Genomic DNA, 20,847 nt, shown 5'->3' on the forward strand with positions numbered 1-20,847 from the left:
ACTCCATTTATAATTAAAAAAATGCATTCTAATCATATCATTTATTATATATATTTTTTTCAAATATAAAACTATTTTAATAATAGATATAGTTTTCAAGAAATGTACAGCTATTGTTTGTATAATTTTCTAATGTCCCTCCTCTTTTTTTTTTTTTTTTTAAAAGTTATTTTTTAGGAAATTCTCTTTACTAATTTCTTGAAATTTGGGGGACATTTGCCATGCAAGTGATTGGCTTTTTTTCCACATGTATTAGCAAGAAATCATACCAATTTGTTAAGGTTTCAAAGGGTAAAATAGCTTTCGCAAAGAGGGAGAGGCATGACAAATACTATTTTGGGAAACTGGGGAAAAGCAAATGTTATGTTTTTCTGCATAGGGTATGAGCATACAACCTTAAATGTTCTTTCATTATTTTACTGCTTATTTAAAGACAACTTGCATTCAAAAGCATGTTTTTTTTTTTTTTTTTAATAAAAATTCATTTTGGACAGGTTTAATGAAAAAAAAAACTTTTTTACTTTAAAAACAAATTACCAAAATGTTTCAAAGTTAAAAAATAAAATAAAATTTGCCATTTTTTCTAAAATAATAATAAATTTAAAAAATCACCAAAAATGTTGAAAGAAAAATAAAAGTTCTTAAATATTTGGCCATTTTGTTTGTTTGTGTTTTTTATTTAAGAAAAAATTTTAACATAATTTTTCTTCCATCAAAATGTTGATTAATGATTGATGAATGATTTCTAAAAAAAAACCAAAAAAACAAAAACAACCATTTAAAAAAACAAACAAACAAAAAAAACAAACAGATTTGTGAAACAAAATCCCATGACTTTCCCAAACTTTCACAGTATATTTTTTAGTTTTCCAAAACTTTTCCATGCCTAGAAATTGCTATTTGCAGTTTTCATGACTTGTCCAGGTTTTTCATGACCGTATGAACCCTGCGTATACTTGGTTATTACTCGGAGCTCTAGTTTCGCCTCCGGGCCGTCGGACAGATTCGGAGCCGTTTGGGAATCTCTCTGGATGAGACGCTGCTCTTCCTAAACTACATTTACAAAAAATGACAATAAACTCACCTTGTACCTTCATATGAGGTGGAAACCCAAAAGTAGATAAAACAAAAAGCAAGGAGAATTTGCATTTGAACATTTTATGACTTATTTCTTCTTAATGTTTATGTGAAATACTTTCTAATGCCTTTGTGTATGAAATTGATCCTAATGTCTATACTTATATTTATTATATTATTTGTTACATCTACACTTTAGTTCATACTGTAAACTTTTTTCATCTTCCAAAACTGTTCAGCTCTTTATTTCACAAATAAACTGTTTTTAAATTAGATTTTTCATATTTTCATTGTCAGTTTTTTCTGTTTTATTTATGGTTCTTGACTGCTGCAGCACTTTCCCTCTGCTGCTGCAGTATTAATGTTATTAATACAATACACCAAATCACCAGAACAAATTCCCTCTCTGTAAATGAAAACCTGCTCGTCTGTAGAGCTGATTCTGATTAACTTCATCCTCATCGTGAGGAAGCTTCAGGGCCGAATCGCTGGGAAATAAATGTCCAAAGAATATTAATAAAACTCCAGCTGTTTCTGCAGGAAGCCTGAGACCAACGCAGGCTGAACCTCATTCATCAGATACAAACCGTGTCAAACATTTTTAGGAAGTACAACAAATGTTTTCAGTCGATTTGTTCTCTTGCAGCACAGACCTGCAGTGACCTCCCAGATGATGTCAGACGAGCCACATTTAACCCTTTGAAACCTGGTCACAATTGACGTGATTTTAGTCAGAAACACAGGAAGAAGGTAATAAGCAACTTCAGAGGAAATGACCAAGAAATTAGCAGGACATAATAAAAAAGGCAATTACCTGAAAATTAGCACAAAACAAACAAACAAGTAATACATAGGATAAAAAAAACAAGAAAATGATCTAGAAAAAATAAAAAATAAATAAATAAAACATTTTTAAACAAATAATTATGATCATTTTATATATAGTTCTCTGGAAATTTTCCCTTGCTGTTTTAGAAATCATTTTATAAATCTGCTTCTTTCTTGCCATGTTGCTCATTGCCTTTTTCCCATATTTTTGAAAGAAATTAAAACGATGTTGCTCTGCGTTCAAAGTTTGAAATACTTGTGAAAGGTGTCTGCAGCATAAACTGATGTCATCCAGGTTTCAAAGGGTTAAGTCAAAGCTAAAAATGTTCTCCAAAAAAACATCCATTTTTAAAAATCATTTTAAATAATCTTTTAATCTTTGCACCTCTTGTCTGCACTTTTGCTATTTTAAATGATTTTTTTAAAATCATTTAGTAATTAATTTTACCTTTTATATTTTATTTCTTTACTCTTTTATTGTAAATCAGGATCCTTCAGTATGTTTTTAGATTTGGTTGCTCTCTGTGAAGCACTATGAGTTGCCCGGTTGTATAAAATATGCTAAACAAATAAAGCTGCTTGTCCTCTCTTTTTGAATTTTATTATCTAAAATGGATCTATCTGCTCCAGATATGAGACTCTTCATTATGAACAGATAATAGCATATTTAACCCTTTAACACATGGATGCACATCAGTTTGCTTGTGCTTCATTTAGATGCCTTTTACTTGCATTTAAACCTCTGACACCTGAAAATATCGGTTTGATTTCTTTCAAAAATACATGAAAAAGCATAATGGGCAACATGTTAAGAATTTTTTTAAAAAATATTCTGTGGTCTTTTTTGTTTGATTTTACTATTTTAAAATGACATTTTAAGTCAGTGCTGGTAAATTAACGAATCATCTGACACAGACAGAACAGGGGAAAAATAAAACCTTTTTTTAAACCAAAACATAGGAAAAAAAGGCAACTTTAAATTGTTGAAATTAATAGATTTGGTCAATTATCTAAAAAAAAGCTATATTATAAAACTAAATTTAAATATACTACAATTACATATCATAAAATAAGTTACAAAATTATTATTATTTTCAAGCATTTTTTCCAGGTCTTTTTCTTCTTTTTTTTCCATTAGTTTTCAGGTAATTTTCTTGCTCTGTTTTACAAACTTCTTGGTAATTTTTGGGTCCTGTCTTCTTTTCCTGCTCATTGCCTTTTTCCTGTGTTTTTGAAATAAATTTCCGCTCGCGTTTCAAAGGGTTAAAAAGCTGCCGGTGTCAGACTCAGCTGGTCAGGTGAGGGGCCAGTCGAGGGTCTTGTTTCAGCCTCTCATCGAGACTTTGGTACTTCTTAGGAGCTGCTTCCTTGTGCCTGGATCACACACACACACACACACACACACACACACACACACACACACAAAAAGAAACATGCAAAATGCAGAAATTTGGTAAAAGGTGACAAGAAAATGACTTGAAATTAGTTTTAAAAGAGAGAGAGACTTTTTTGAAAGAAATTATGACTAAATAAATAAAATTAAATAGAACATTTTTTGAGAACACAAAATACATTTTTAGCACTTTTTTCCTTTGCTTAAAACTTTTTTACGATTTTCTTGTTTTGTGTTATTTCTTTTAAAGTTGCTCACTGACTTCTTACCATCTTTTCAAAAGAAATAAAGCCAATTTTGCTCAGTATTCAAAGGGTTAAATTGTTGTAATGTTGAGTTGTTGTTGCTGTTGTGTGTGTGTGTGTGTGTGTGTGTGTGTGTGTGTGTGTGTGTGTGTGTGTGTGTGTCTACATGCTGAGGCGTTTCTTGGCGACGTGTATCTGCAGTGTTTTCTCGGCGCAGTAGCTCTGGTACTCTTTCCTCTGCAGCTCCGTCATGCTGAGCTGGTTCTGGTGGAACAGCTGCTGTCTCCTCTGCAGCTCCCGAGTTTCCTAAACACACAATTTTCACACACGTGATGAAACAAAACAAAACTAACGCTCCGAGGCGTCTGCGTCCTGCATCGGACTGCTGCTAACGCACAGGGAGAAATCACGTGACCCGGGTCGTCCATTTTCACTGCAGAGACGCGACACCCTGCGACCTGATGAGGTCCGTCCCCGAGGTCTCTGCAGAGACGCTGCAGGTGGAGCTGCAGCTGCCACGGCTGTCCTCCACACTATCAGATTCCCTGTACTTTTTAAAGAAAGAATTGTTCTTTCAATTTGTATTTTGACATTTTTGGACATTTCTCTGATTGGACATCTGTAGAATTTTAGACATTTCTAGGATTTTGGGACATTTTTAAGTTTTTTATGGTGTTTCTAGATTTTGCAAATTTTTTAAGATTTTAGGACATTTCTAAGATTTTGCAATTTTTTTTAAGACTTTAGGACATTTCTAGGATTTCAGGAAATTCTGAACATTTTAGGACAATATTCTAAGATTTTGGGGATTGTAGGGTGTTTCTACGACTTTAGCAATTTTTGGATCTAAGGATGTTTCTTGGATTTTGGGACAATCTTAGGATGTTTCTAGGATTTAAGAACATTTCTAGGATTTTGGGACATTTGTAGAATTTAAGGACATAATGTAAGATAATGTAAGATTTTGGGACATGTTTAGGATGTTAGGACATTTCAAGGATTTTGGGACATTTTTAAGGATTTTAGGAATTTTTAAAGATATTTCTACGATTTTTTAAACAAAATTTCTAGAACTTCATGACATTTCTAGGATTTCTGGACGATTTTTGGATTTTAGGATGTTTCTAGGATTTCAGCACATAAGTGTCTTAGCTAGGACCTCTGTTGGGGCATGTGGGGGGGATCCTCCAATCGCACTTTTTTGGATCAACAAGCTCTATTTTGAGCCGTCAGTTGAGTATCGCTGATGTAGAACTTGGATTTCGGTCATCTACAGTCAGTACATCACTTTTTGTTTCGCTCCTACGGTGGAAAAAACATCCTCCATCCTGAGGAAACTTGTGCCGTACCTTTTCATAGCGCTCCTGAATGAGGTTGGCTCGCTCCACCAGCCTCTGTCGAAACTCGGACAAACACTTCTGGTGGAGCTGCTTGGCGTCTTCGGCCGTCAGAGTCTCTGCGTTGTTCAGACGGATCAGGAAGGGAGCCAGGATGTCCTCCTTCTTCTCCTGCAGCCACCTCTGCTCCTCCGCAGCCGCACGCTCCTGCAGAGAAATGTCCAGCACAGGACGTCACGGACGAGCGGCTTTCATTAAAGTGTGCTGACCTGCTTGACTGCGCTGACCCTTTTTTTTGGCGGTTTAAACTGACTTACATTGTTGCAGGTGTATTTTGTTTGCCTGGGAGTCTGTGAGCTCATGTTCATTTACCTCTCGGTTTCTCTCTGCTTTTTTTAATTTCATTTATTTTTTCAAACTTCCTTTATTATGAAATACGGTGATAACGTGAAGGCACGAGCAGGCACATATAAACAGAGAAAAGAGATTATCTCAAGTGACACAAAGACAAACAATAAAAGTGTGTTAGTGATTCATGAAGTAGGGAAATAATGGAAGTGGAAAAAGTATGACAGTTGTGATTGCAGCAACATAGCACAATTTAAAAAAAGGACAGAGTGATTTAGTCAAATTTAAAAAAAGAGAGACAAAATAATAATAATAACATTCAGCTTCATATTAGCGAACGTCTCATGGTAATAGTGATAGTATTGATAACAATGATAATAACCAATACTTACACCAATATACACCAATAATTAAAAAACAAATATTGGAAAATCAATCAATAAATACACAAATAAATGAGATAAAGACAATGATAACCAGGAAAAAATAACAAAAAAAGAATAACTATCATATTCAAAATAATATTTTCGTTCAAAGAATATTAAAGTGAGTTGCAATGCCTGTAGTACCAGAGCACGTGAAAAAGTACTGTTATTATCATTATTACTTAGTATCATTAGTAATTAGATCTCCAACAACCTGAGATCTGACGGTCCAATCACAGACATTTATCTAATATGGGGCGCGTTTGAGGTGACGACTGTGAAAAGGAGCGCCTCTGGGGAATTTTCCAGGATGAACAAGTTATCAACACGTCAGCTAGTGTCAGAAAAATAATAGATTACTGGTTAAAAAATATACTCGAGTGAAGAGGTGAAGTACTGAGAAGCACTTTTGCTCAAAAAAATCTACTTTTTACTCGTGTTTGTTACTTGTAACGGCTGACGGCTCACTGCTGCATACAGCTGTCACACTGGAAATCTGCCACAAACTACTGAGTGTGTGAGTGTGTGAGTGTGTGTGTGTGTGTGTGTGTGTGTGTGTGTGTCTGTCTCACCATGTCCTGTCTCTGGCTGCGGGCTCTGGCGGCTCCTGTTGTCGTCCAGGGGCAGAAGTGAAGCTGAGTGTCGGCCTCCTCCTGCTCTCTGCAGGTCACGATGTCTCTCACCTGCTCACAGTGGAGGAAGAAAAAGTCACACCTTTAACTCGAGTAAAAGTAGAAACAGCACGATGATCTAACTGAGAGAATAAAGTTTAATGGAAGTTTCTCAGGTTGGTCACACTGTCAGCTTTCGTGGAGATGTTACCGGGGATCAGCTGGGAAATGATGGACAGATTACACAGATTGTGAAAAAAATAATATGCTTATAATAACATTTTATGTGTCTTTAAAAAATCTGTCTATTTTATCAAATAATTTCCAGGACTTTGAGGCAAATTTTAAAGACCAATCATTCTCTGAAATGACCACTGAAGCTCCTTATCGGTTCTTTTTCTTTAATATGATGACTGTTTGTAATAAATATTATTTAAAAGAATAATGAATTCAGAACAGGATTGCAGGTGAATATTGAAATGTAAATTAGGGACTGTTCATTATGTAAGGAGGGGGGCGGTGGTCCAAAAAGGGGGAGGCATGTCAAATAATTAGATAATTATAAAGGACTGTTTTTTCTAATTTGGCTTTAGGGGAGGGGCATACAACTTTAAATCGACGATTTTGTATTTTTTTAACTGCAGTTTTAAAAGAAAACTAAATACTCTACTCTTTAAGTAGTTTGTAATTTTTTTATGAAAAAAATTGTCATTAAATTATTTTTTGGGGCATTTAAAAAAAAAGATCCGGTGATTTTTTTTCTTTCAAATTTGACAAAGAAAAACCTTTAGCCATTTCTTTAGTCTTTAAAACTTTTGGGTGATTTTAAAAGAATACAGCCATGTTTTTTTTTTTCTCAAAATCACCAAAAGCTAAACCACTTATCACAGCCAGAGAATGTTAAAACAGAAATTATCAGTGGATTTTCAAATTTCCGATCCTGTCCTTAAACATTTCATGTGTTATCAAACAAAATTTGATTATTTTTTCAAACTTTTTAGGAGATACATGTAGTTTTGCCAACACTTCCAGGGTGTAAATAGTTTTCCAAAACTTTTCTGGGCCTGGAAGTTAACATTTGCAAATCCCATGAGTTTTCTAGCTTTTCCATGACCGTCAGAGCCTTGTTACACACGGCTCTGTACGACACGTACCTCCCTCTTAGACTCTTTGATCTGGAGAACGGTCTCCTCCTCATCCTTCATCAGGGACACCAGCATCTCGTACAGAGTCAGAGTCGAAAGAGGCTTCGCAGACGGATCCACCTGAACCGCCACACACACACACACACACACACACACACACACACACACACACACAAATGTAATGTGTTATTTTTGGAGTGTACGATCCCAGAAACAGCTCGGCTCACCTCCCTGTGCGTTTGTTTGTACCTGGAAGCTGGAGACCATGTCGCGTGTGAAGTGCTCGGCCTTCCTTTTTTCTGTCGACTCTCGTGGTTTGATGAAGCTCCTCTTCGAAGGAATAAATCTGTAATCCTCCAGGTGATAGGTCAACTCGATCCGCCTCTGAGCCAGTAGAAACATTCGCTCGGCCACGTCTTCGCTGGCCGCTTTGGATCGGTTCCTGTGAAAACGCTCCACCACTTTCTGTTTACACACAAACACACACCACGGTTCACACACATTTTTACCAATACAAATTTCAGGACTTTTCCAGGACTTTGAGGCAAATTTTAAAGATCATACATTCTCTCATACATTTTGGCTTTGGGGAGGGGGATACAACACTGAATAGCTATATTTTATGTTTATTTTATCAATTTAAAAAAAAGAAAACATGCCTTTGAATGCTAGTTTTTATGCCTTTATTTCTCTAAAACATTTTTGTAATTTTTAAAGAAAAAAGAAAATCCAATTTTATCTTTCTTTAAAAAATGTGGCCAATTTTTAATGAAAAGAAAGGTGCAATTTTTTTCTTTAAGACTATGATTTTTTAAAGCAAAACATTTTTTCCTTAAATTGTTTTTGGACAGTTTTTAAATAAAAAAGGGCGACTGGAAGTCATGTTTTCTTTTTAAAATCACCCAAAATGACATCATTTATTACAGCCACAACTGTGAAAACAAAAACTTTTTTTTTTCTTCATATTTTCACATTTCCGACGGCCCTTTGACACATTGTGTTATTATACAGGGTTGAGAAACAAAATTCCATAACTTTTCCAAAACTTTCAGGGGAAAAACTTTAAAAGCCCTTTACATTGCTATTTGAAAATTCCTAACTTTTCCAGGTTTTTCCATGACCGATGAACCCACACACACACACACACACACACAAACTTTCAAGTATCCTAATTTACTGAGACTCCTAAAGTGTGAATGTTTTTACTTTGTTTACATATTTTTACCTTCAGCGGTCGGTCACCCGGATCGGAGCCCACATCTGGTTCTGAAAACTGGACCTGTCGATCGAAGACGACGTGGCGGTAATAAAGGAAGTCCCTCCGGCCCTCGAAGATCTCCGTCATCTCACCTGGTGACTCCACCCTCCGCAGCAGACCGTCAACACGAGCGCTGCTGAACTCCACGTGACGCTCCGTGTCTGCGCTCGGGGACGTGAACCTGTGAACTGGGCAGAACAAACACAAACCGTCACTCAGGAGCCGCTGAGATAAGCAGCGTGGATTTAGTGGAGTCCGATGGTGATGGTGATGCTGTCTGTCCCCAGTGTTTGGTTTGTCCATTCTGGGCTACTGTAGAAACATGGTGGTAATCTCCATAGAGGAGGACCTGCTGCCAATCTCATTTACAGCTGATTATACACTAAAGAAAACACACTGATTATAACGTGCTCCAGGGTGACGGTTTTCTACAGGCCAACATAAAAGTACATAAACACAAATGTTTATGATACTGACACGTTTTCTTCAGAAAGATAATCTCAACAAATGAACACAAACCACAAAATGGGAATTAACAGGATAAACATGAAGAAAAACGAGGAGGAATCACATTAAAAACCCCTCTCTGATGTGGCTAAATCGTTTAAAAAACCAACATTTTTCCGCCATGGACGGTCTTCATAAGGGCTTTAAAAATCCGCCTGGATTTCCAGTCTGTTCACCACTTTTAAGAGTTTTGAAGCTTCTCAAACTTGAGAAACAGAGATTCACATTAAATGGCTCTTCTGATAAATTTGTGAGAATCTGGAATCCCGTCATGGAATACATTTTAACATACATATTATTACGTTTAATATATTTTTTTATTTTAACTCCACCCCCCTCTCATTTAGTATAACTCTAAATGAATTAAATTAAGTCATATTTACCTATTTTCTTGCATCTTTTTGTAGCCAATCACAATGGGTCTTGTCCTGTTTTTTTAGTGTGTTTTTTTGTGAGTGTGTTTGTGGACACATATGGGTATGTTTATTTTATTCCACTGTTGTCTTTCTGTTATGTTGTGCGGAAGTTTATATGATTTCAAAAAACATTAAAAATATGTTTAATAAAAGAAGCCCTGCACATTTGCACTTTTAGCTCTCAAAATGACTTAAAGAAAATGAAACTTTCTCAAAATTAGTTAGAAAGAATCTAATTAATTTTACATTTATTTAATATTTGGATTGTGTACTCCTTGATTCACCCTCATGTCCACACGAGGGCAACAGTGTGCCAGTCAACACAGAAAGATTTGTTTGTTTATTTGTTGTCTCTGGCGTGCTCCTCGCTCCTGCCTGTTGTTGTTTTGTGGATGCTTGTGTGGTCTGTAGACTGTTGAAACTCAATTGGCCTTTGGGATACATAACGTTTTTTGCATTGAATTAAATATATTTATTTATTAACATGGTTCCCACAGATTTTTGATGGACAAAATTTCAAAACTTTTTCCATGACTTGTCAAGGACCCAGAATTAATATTTTTTCCATTCCCCACTTGCCCGATGTTTTTCCAAACATGTCAGATTTCAAGTCTTTTCAAACATTATTTCAGTGAACCGGCACACATGAAGGGGGAGCTACAGTAAATAAGTTTGCCATTATGTTACATGGACAAAGAAAAATTACTGACACAATTGTATTAAATACATCAATATTAAATGACATTTGCCGGTTTTTCATAACGTGGGAACCCTGTGTTTATTCATTATCATTTATTTATTTATTATATTATCTGCACTTTTCCTCTTATTTAGTCCTCCGCAGTGTTGATTTTTTTTAAAGACAGTCGAGCTACAGGTCGGTTAAAATGTTTTTTTGAAGCAGCGTGAGCTTTAAACAGGAGCGCAGCAGAGAGCGCACTTACATAAAAGGTGGAAACGTCTTCCGGGTTTGAAGCGCTCAGAGGTGAAGCTGTCGACCTTGTTGACCTCCCTCTCCTCCAGCTGGTCGTTTCTGTGTTTGTACCACTCTTTCACCGTGACGACCCCAGTCCCTTCAACACACACACACACACACATTCATAAACCTAAATCAAAATATTTTAAGACTTTTTTGTCATGTTTTTAATTTTCTGTTCTTATTTTCATTTTATTTGTATATATATCCATTTTTGTTTTCGTACTCTGTCAGGCGATCACGGGTACCTTTAAGGCGCCATATAAATCATCATAAAGTTAATTTTATTGTTGTTATGATATGTTATGCACAGACAAATTTCAATGACAAATCTACATAAAGATTTTTCAAGACCTTTTCGTCATGTTTTTAATGTTCTGTTCTTATATGTTTATATATTTACTTTTGTTTTCTGCTCTATGAAGCAGCCTTGGATACCCTGAAAGGTGCGATAAAAGTTATTATTATTACTGTGATTATGAATATGATATGTTATGCACAAACAGATGACATAGAACTAAATCCTAACCTTAATAAATATTTTTCAAGACATCTTTTTCATGTTTCTAATGTTCTGTTCTTACTTTGTTTCTATTTAAACAGTTATTATTAGTAGTAGTATTAGTAGTAGAGGAGTATTATTAGTAGTAGTAGTAGTAGTAGTAGTAGTAGTAGTAGTAGTAGTAGTCAAACATATCCTAAAAGCTGCTTGCCCCCTCAGATTACTTTTCCACATAAAGACAGAAAAACTCTTCTTCTTTTCTATTCTTCTTTAAAAGTCACATTTCTCTGACCACACTCACAGTTGAAGTCTCTGTATGTGGTCAGCCGTGTGACCAGCCCGTCCGACCTCAGGTACGGTGAAAACTTTTCCAGCTTTGCTTTTCTGTAGTGAGTCACGTTCTGTCCGCCCGGCCAGCGTGTCTCCAGGTCTGAACGAGAAAACAGAGCGTTTTTTTACAGCATCAGGGGGCTTGTGTTTTTTTTCTCTCTGCTAAATGCACTTAAAAACATATAAGTTCTATTGCATCACTCGACATCTCCATCATTAAAAATGTAACAACATAACTTTATTTATTCTGAGGGAATTTGTTGTGCAGCAGTTACAGGACAAAGCACAAAAGATTATCAGTAAGATGCAAATCCCAAATGTACACAATGTCAGAACGTAAACAAAAACAGAAAGTGTCATAAACATATTTGTTTAACATTAAGGTGCAATTCAAATAATAAAAAATGGAATAGAAACACTGACAACAAACAGGAAAGAGTGTAGAGTAGGGGTCGGCAACGTTTTTTTTTTATTAAAGGCCCATTTTAGGTGATTAAATGTTAAAAAGAATAAATATGTGCATAGGCTACATATTTTACTGCCAATTTTTAAAGAAACCTTGCCTTCCAAACCAGCAAAGGCATGTTTTCTTTTTTTGCTTTAAAATTTTTGAAAGAGAAAAATTGTTGTTCTTAAATAGTTCTTTTGTTCTTTTAAGAATTTTTGGCGATTTTAAAAGTAATACGTTTTGTTTGTTTGTTTTTTCAATTTTTTTTTTTTTTTCTGAAGAATAATAGCATTATTCAAAGCCTGTGGGTTTGGAAGTCATGTTTTCTTTAAAAATCACCAAAAAAAGGCATGAAACAATACATCACTGTCAGAAACCGTAAAAAAAGTATCGTTTGATTATTCAAGTTTCCAATGGTCCTTGAGCACATCATGTGTTATTATACAAGTTTGTAAAACAGATTCCATGACTTTTCAAACCCTGTAAAACTGAAAAATCTAAGACTTTCTTTTGGTATGAAACAATAATAAATAAAAATTAAAATGTTAAAAAATAACCATTGTTTATTTCCTTAATTTTTTTTTTTGTCAAAGCCACAGGGAGCCACTGCAGAGAGGCTAAAGAGCTGCAGGTGGTTTTGGAGCCGCAGGTTGCCGACCCCTGGTGTGAAGGGTGATGTTCAGATGAAGAGTGCTCATCTACCTTTCTCTGAGACACTGATCTTACTGACCCACGACTGTGGCATCCAAAAAGCCCTGGGCTGCTCCTCGTCCTTCAAAACAAACAAAAACACAATGTTTACATTCATCGTTACTCGTGTGTTTGCTCCATCCTTCGCTTTGAAAGCCTAATTTCAGTGGAACCTCCTCTGCTTCAGAGTCTAAATGTCCTCTAAAAACACACATCGGCACAAATGTAAATACGTCCGTGCACACAGAAACACACGCACACATACGCACCTCCTCTTCATCGTGGATTTTACTCATCATCTTACTCTCTTTTTCCTTCAAGACATCAAGAATCAGTTGCCTTTTGCTGAGTGCACCGAACAGAACTGGCTCCCACATCTTCACATCCTCCAGGTCATAGATCACATCCTGCACCAGCAATCACAAAACCTCATGAAGTTGGATTAGAAATAAATCAAAGAAGCATTTTTTTCTATATGATTATTAAATTACACACAAACGTAAATATTTCGTCAAACTACGTCATAATTTTTAGTATTCTGACCAAGATGGAAGGTGTTTTTTCGTGTTATTGCTTCGGCTCTGCAGTCACATGGGTTAACTATGTAAACTGCTGCAGGGGTTATGTATTGTCTTAAATATATTCATTTTCACCATGTACAAATGTAATTACTTAATTTTTTTTATTACTTAAATACTCACCTGTTTTATTTCAAATATTGCTTGTTTTGCCCCCCCCATATATATATATATATATATTTATACACATATAAATAAAATGTATTTAAAAGAAAACATTTGGGCGATATTTTCTAAACATAGATATGATATAGATATATAAATATAGACTCACAGCGCAGCCGTTCGTGCAGCCCTGCATGTAGACGTGATAGTTGAGGTTGTTCCACACGCTCTCGATGCCCACGAAGTTGCCATCGTGCGTTGAGTAGCTCTTCCCGCTCAAAGGGTCGATGAAGAAGTTCTCCTGGATGTCTCGACTCCCTGACAGTACCAGCACCCAACAGTGCACCCGCTGTCCCCACAGCGGGTCGGCAGGTCGCTGCTGACTCTCCTGTTTATAAAAATGCAGATCAAAAGTCAAAGGAGGGAGAGTCAGACAGTTTATTATCTAAGTTTTATCTAAGAGCCTTTATTCAAGGAGGTTTTGATGATTAGTCAGTCAAGTTTCACTTAGAAAATCGATGTTGAATTTTTGAATCGATGTTTCAATTTAAGGCCAATAAAAAAAATACAAAAAAGTAAATAAATATAATTGAGAAATAGATCAACTACTATAAAAAATTATATATATTTATACTTATATAAATATGTATTACTGTATATACTCATTGAAACACTAAACATTAATTTTTGGTGATTTAATGCAAGAATCATTCAATAAATTATTATTGTTTTATTTAGTTAGTTTGTTAAGCCAGCAGTAATAGAGGAAAAAAACATTCATAAATTACACTTCTTAGCATTTTTAAGACTTTTGAAAGATTAATTAAAGACATTTTAATAACAATTAAGGCCTTATATTTGAAATAAATTAAATGAATTTTAAGACTTTAAGGATCCACGGGAACCCTGATAAGAACTGTAGATTTGAACTCTGAATACTCACATGCAATATGGAGTAGAGATAATGAGTAGAGATAATGAGTAGAGATATGGAGTAGAGATAATGAGTAGAGATAATGAGTAGAGATAATGAGTAGAGATATGGAGTAGAGTCCACGAGCTACTTTATGTCTGCGGTTCAAAGCATCATTGTTGTCTTCCTGCAGTCAAACTACAGCTGCAGCTGTCACAGTGTTTGACAGTAAAAAAGATCATGTTACCTCCTGCAGTGTTTGTTTCTGCAGCAACGCGGCTTCAGCCTCCTGTTTCTTCTTCTCTTGCTGCGTCAAAAAGTGACTCTTCAGCTCCCTCAGAGGTTTCACTGTGTATTTGTTGTCCGGCGGCTCCTGCTCTGAGATCACAGTCTGCACACACACAAAACACAACCGAGCAGACGCACTCACATCTGTGAGTCTACCAGCCGTCGACTGTGACTGCTGTTCACTGCACTTTGTCTGCACAGGGCTGATGTATGGAGGACTGAAACCGACAAAATCAAAGCTAAATAAATGTGTCAATGAATAGATGCAAATATTTATTTAATTTTACATTTTATTTATCAATTTATGTATTTTCATTTATTTGCTTATTTATTTATGTATTATTTTCCACTTTGCATATAAATGCCTTTGATTTCCATATATTTATTTTCCATTTTACATACATATTTATTCTACTTTGAATGTATTTATTTATTTCTGTAATTACTCATGCATTTATTTATGTATTAATTTCCCTATTTGCCTCCCCCTCCATGTTTTTCTCCAAACATATTTACCTCTCTTTTTCCTTTTGCACCTACAATTCCACCTCATTATGAAAATGAGGGGGGTGGCCTATGAGGTGTGGGGATGTCAACTTTTCGCCTATTGGATCATCGAAATCAGAGCATGGATCAACTATACATGCCTTTCGCCAACAGCGGCCGGCAGTTTGTTTGTTTTTAACACCGGCCGACAGTTGGCCACGAGGCAGGAACTCTTCTTTTGAAAATTAAAATGACTACTGAGAGCTGAGGCACTTCGCTGTTCTCGCTGAAAATAACCTGTCAGTCAGGACTGTGTACTTTTTCATGTGGACGCTCTGACTGACAGTGTCCTGAAGTTAGCTGCGTACGCGGACACAGAGGTTGATCTGCTGAAAATGAATACATTGATAAATTAAATGGGAAATAAATAAATACTGGCATTTTTGGCATTTTCATTTATTTATTGACACATTTATTTGTTTTTGATTTTGTCGGTTTCGGTCCTTCGCACTAATGCAGTCACACACACTGCACTGAGAGCAGTACTAACCTTGACCTCAGTGTCCAGCAGGGGACACTCCTGCAGGCTCCGGTCCAGCAGGCACATCTCTTTGACGGCGTAGCCGCTGACACAGTAGGCGTCGTAGTTTGCTCCGAGCAGCAGGCTGCACAGCAGGGTGGCAGATTCAAAACACGTGGCTCTCTGACTCTGCAGCACCGAGCTGGAGGAGAACAGCTGCCTGGGCTGGGACAGCAATACACACACCTTCACTATCACACACTGTCACAGACATTTATGATACAGAAGGGCCGTCCACATCAGTTCAACTATTTAAGTTTTATTTTTTTAAAACTCCGCTCTGAGGGGCCACTTCTCAATTGACGGCACTCCAAAACTTGGCGTGGGGCCGAGGAGGGGAGTACGGACTTGGCCTATGACACATCAGCCACACCTGCATCAACCACTGAGCAGAGGTCCAAACAAGGAACTATCTGGCCGGCAGGAAGTTAAATGGCATTTCAGCAGCTACTGAAATACGCGGATGGAAGTGCGATCTCTGCACTCGTGCTGCCTCCCTCACCGGGTCCACAGGCGGCTCCAAAGGCTTCAGAGACAGGAAGTCGGCCACAAATGAGGCACAGCCCTCCCAGGTGAAAAGCTCAGGGTAGATTGACGGTGAGGGTCGAAGGGTCGTGGACACAAACTTCTGAAGTAAGAAAAATAAACACAGGAATTAGACAGAGGGAGAAAAAAGTACAGCGGTGGGGCTTTTTACAAATATCGACTGATCCATAAGTAAAAAAAAAAAGGCGGAAAAATGCATTTTTCTATTGACTGCTATAGACTACATGAAGGCAGAATTCAAAATGCTGCCAAAAAGTCAGTTTTTGAGATAAAATTTAGAAACCTCATCTACCCTGAAAGCAAAATATTGTCCTTTGTTAAGTGAGAATTTACAGGAGCTGTTTACAGTGACTTATTTTGATGCACTTTGGGCTCAATTTTTGATGGTGCGTTTGTGTTGGACAGTCTGAAGATGCACAAGAAGCATTTTGGTGTGAATTGAGCGGAAAAAGAAATGTGAGAGGGGATAGGTTTGATTAGTTTTACAGTTTTTGTCATGGACTTCATGGTTTGCACTAGGTTGACATATGCAAAAGTCTCATCACAGTTGGGCCTACAGTTCAGTGAAAGTTGCTAACTCGTAGGCCATTCGGGTAATTTCTTATGAATTTTCAAAGTTTTGAACTTTAAACAGTCGCTGGAGTGCCACTTTAGGACAACTGGCCCCCTAATTCACCATGAGGAGGTTTAGCTCGGGACTGTGCCGAGTTTGGTGTATTGTCATACATGAGGAGTTAGATTTCCTCTGAAGAAGAAGGAAAAAGAGAAAAAGATGGAGGAGGAGAAGAAGGAGAAGGAGAAGGAGAAGGAGAAGGAGAAGGAAAAACATTATCATTTTGGATCAACAGAGTGGTGAAGGGATGACGTATTTTTGTAGGCCAACCAGGAAGTAAGCGTCGCACTGGTTCCCTTGTCAAAAACCTTATGGGATTTTTTAATGGGATTTTCGATTATCACCAAAAAATAAGCTCTGTGACGAACAAGAGTTTACGATCCTCACAGGTTTTATTCAGCGTGATAATCTTCACAGATAAACACCACTTTTGTGTGTTTTGAAGCGTAAATGAAATCTCCAGAGGTAAAACGCTATTGTTAGGCTATACCCAAACTACATCGCAGTCACCCGACTTAAAGGTCACCGCCCCGAATAAAAAAGTATTATAAACAGATAAATGTACAAGCTGGAGCGTGACTGCTGCACAGGCGTGTCAGTGAGTTTAATGAGTTTCTGTGTCGCTGTGATGACGTCGAGCCATTCAGCCACTTAGCAACCGCCTAAGATGCCTAAAACCTTAAAAGTTCGAAAAATGTGTTTGTACAGACGTATTTTATGTTGCAGAACAAAACGTCTCAATATGTTTAGCCTGTGTTAACCACAGACCTTATTTAAGGCATTTCACTGAAAACCCAAAAAACCCAGAGACTTTAGGACGAGAAAACCAGAAGTGCTAAAAGGCTGATGGACTTCTGCATGTTAGGACTCATTACTTCACCACTCTATACAGATATACAGAGATATAACATGCAGTTGGAAAATGTTAAATCTCAGAATAATATACTGAGCATATTGCAAAATGTTTAAAACCAGTTACATTGTTTGGTGACTTAAATACGGTGATTACATCATACTGCGGGGCCTGTGGAGGCTCCCGGCCCTGACAAAGCATCGAGGCTGTGTGAAGGTCTGAGGACGAGGTGGCATTTGTCTTTACGAGGGAGACAAACAAAAAGAGAAGACATTTGACGCAGAAAGACGTCTAGGAAGCTGAGCTGGACTGTCAGTGTTACCTTCACACCACATTCGTTGACGGGGCAGAGCAGCAGCGGTTTGCGGTCAGGATACAAGTGTGAATACTGACGCTGGAAGTTGTCGGCGATGGCCAACAGTCGAATCTCGCTGGGGGAGTTAACCCTGTAAGACTCAGGACACGGCTCGTCTGCTTCGTCCCGCTGCAGGCTGGTAAAGGACACCAGGAGAAGACAGTGAATGATTACAATTATTAAGTCTTTTACCGGTCATCACACACTTTTACGTTTTTACGTGAAACAATTATTTCAACAACATCTGCAGTTTTCATTGTAAATAAGCTTGTTGCTATCTTCAGGGTTCATACACGTTTTTACCTATTTCCAGGACTTTTTCAGGACTTTATAAAGATCATATATTCTCTGAAATGACCTTAAATACTCCTTATCAGTTATTTTTCATTAATATACAATAGCTGTTTTTATAGATTATTTAAAAAAAAAAGAATTCAGGACAGGATTAAGAATGAATATTTAAATATCACGTAGGGACTGTTTATTATTTATGAGAGAACACGGGTGGTACAAAAAGAGGGAGGCAGACCTTGATAATTTTTGCTGCTTTTTGACAATAATTTTTCTTTTCCTTTTGTGAAACTTCTGGTTCTCTCTTCCTGGTCATAATTCCTTCAGTGCTCATTGTTCAGGACGTTTTAACGGAGCTAAATTATCCACAGAGGTCTCTTCCTCTTTAAAACAAGCAGACCAGCTGCACTGAATAAAGACGCTGAACGTCACAAATCAGTGCAGGCGTGCTGGTAATGGGCCACTAGTCCAGCACCTGCTGCTCTGTGCTCACTCTATTTCTGATAACTTCAGATCCAGACGTTCAGAAGGTTTTCACAGAGAGCTGAATGATGCCCAGAGGTCTCTGCTCTTCAAAACAAACAGAGCGGCTGATTAAAACCTCTACAAAAAACTAAATAAAGACGTTTAATGCTGAAAACCCTCTAAAAACCCTTTTCCAACACTGCTGGATGGGCTGCTGACACAGATATAAACGGCTCATTCAAAAGTAACGAAAACACAGTGATTCTTATTTTCAGCTGATTATAAACTAAAGAAAACACACTGATTATATTATATTACATTTCTGTCAATTTACCCCCAAAATTCAACACACTGCAGCTTTAATTGATCTACTGAGCACAACAACCATCATTGATTAGTCGTCCGTCCGTCCTCCATCTGTGTGTGTGTGTGTGTGCTCACAGAGGCTCCTGAGGAGCTGAAACAGGAAGAGTTTCCTCCTGCTCCGTCAGCTCTCTGCCCTCCTCCTCCTCCTGCGTCTCTCCTCCTCTGACCTGCTCCTCTCTGTCTGACTCCAGTACAGTCTCCATCTTTTAAAACACACACAGGAGAAGCAGTCAGAAACACACGTTATCATGTTAGCAGATCTGGACACAGTGAACCTGACAAGCTGCTCATGATGAATCATTACGGTCCTGAACATTTGCAGCGGAGACTGTTTTTTCAGAGTCCTACAGACTCTCACAAAGTTGCTGAAATCTGGAAGAGCTCACATATAAAACCTCCTCCAGAGAAAGTGTGTCCTGACGAGCTCGCTCACTACTTGAAAATACTCCCCACCCCTCAAAAAAAAAAAAAGATGACAAAATGACTAGTGTGAATAACAAAATAAAAAACATATTTTTCAGAAATATAAATTATTATTAATAAGGGTAAGCAATACAAATATAGTTTTCAGGCCACTTTCCTTTCTTTGTGTAAAAAATTCTCCTCACAATTAATTTTCAAGTAATTTTCTTATCACCTTTTACTTTCTTTTTTTTCATTTATCTTGAAATTTTTTGCCAACTTTTTCTTTGCAAATTAGTTTGATTTCTTTATATAACATGGAAAAAGGCAATGAGAAATGTCACCAGAAAATGTCCCAAAATTGCAAGAAATTAGTAAAAAGAAAAATACTGTACAGTAAAAAAAACTGTGAAGAACAAATCATTTTTTCCCAGTAATTTTGTTTAAATATTTCATTGTGAGATTTACAAATATAAATATTTTCCATGACATTTTTCATTTTTTGTATAATAAAAACTCCCCTGGGTTAATTTTTAAGTCCAACTTATTCATTTATTTATTTATTTTATTGCATTTTCCGGGCATTTCTTTCCTAGTTTCTCGTTGCCTTATTTCCATGTTTTCAGCAGAAATCAGAGCACTTTTCTCTGGTTTCAGAGGGTTAAATTCTTGTGAAAGGCGTCTGAACGCAGCAAATCAAACGGATGTGGATCCAGCTTCTGAGGGTTACATGTTTGTTTTTGTGTACACGGATGCGAAACAGTTAAAAGACACATTTCAGGTGTTTTTTCTGACAGAAATCAAATCAAACGTTTATAAAGCTGCTTTATGTAGCTTTAGTTAGTCTGTTTAACAAAAAAGCCACGACGTTATGGGGATATTATTCAATATTAAACACATGAAATATATGATTAAAACAGAGAGCAGAGAGCATGTAGAGGCGGTGTAGATATCACGGTCCACGGAGCAGAAATATATGTTTTCAATACATTTGCCACCCTGTTGTTGTCTTTACCGTTAGCGTGACCGTTAGCTTCTGTGGAAACTGTGGAGTCTGAAACACGCTAACGTTAGCCAACGTTTCAGTTACAAACGGATAGCGTCGAGTTTAAATACGACACAAAAGAGGGTCGAGTCGGTCACAAACGGTTCTAATAAACATTCAGATACATGTTCAGGTACATATAAAGGCGACTGTTCAAAGCTGCTCTCACCTGCCGCGCGGAAATTAACGGAGTTTTGTCCGGAGAGTCTTTTCTGTTTAGCTAATTAACGGCTACTCCTGAACCGCTCCGACGACTCCGTGTCCATGGCAACAGCCCGGCGTCATGACGTAAGGACACGTCGCCCTCACGTGCTCGGACACGTCGCCCTCACGTGCTCTCACACGAACGTTGTTTTTTTTAAGATCAGAAAAAAAAACGTTCAGGTAAATTGAAGCTACAGAAAAATATAAAGTGTTCAATATTA

At 37.1% G+C, this 20,847-nt stretch overlaps 1 protein-coding gene across 1 annotated transcript; it reads right to left on the reverse strand.

The window, feature by feature from the left end:
- Positions 1–145: 145 nt before the first annotated feature.
- On the reverse strand, positions 146–20,716 carry drc7 (dynein regulatory complex subunit 7). Its single transcript, XM_042492098.2, has 18 exons — positions 20,592–20,716; positions 19,051–19,178; positions 17,821–17,989; positions 15,989–16,114; positions 15,457–15,651; positions 14,380–14,523; positions 13,389–13,607; positions 12,806–12,943; positions 12,549–12,618; positions 11,370–11,498; positions 10,535–10,663; positions 8,635–8,855; positions 7,659–7,874; positions 7,419–7,529; positions 6,226–6,336; positions 4,893–5,087; positions 3,710–3,849; positions 146–3,279 (listed from the first exon to the last, which is right to left on the reverse strand). The coding sequence occupies exons 2-18, from the start codon at positions 19,176–19,178 to the stop codon at positions 3,192–3,194; spliced, it is 2,529 nt and encodes an 842-aa protein (XP_042348032.1). The 5' UTR covers positions 20,592–20,716; the 3' UTR covers positions 146–3,191.
- Positions 20,717–20,847: the final 131 nt, after the last annotated feature.

Source organism: Plectropomus leopardus, chromosome 9 (assembly GCF_026936395.1).
Source record: "Plectropomus leopardus strain MGB_pleo_1.0 chromosome 9, ASM2693639v1, whole genome shotgun sequence".
In the NCBI taxonomy this organism is placed as follows: Eukaryota; Metazoa; Chordata; class Actinopteri; order Perciformes; family Serranidae; genus Plectropomus; species Plectropomus leopardus.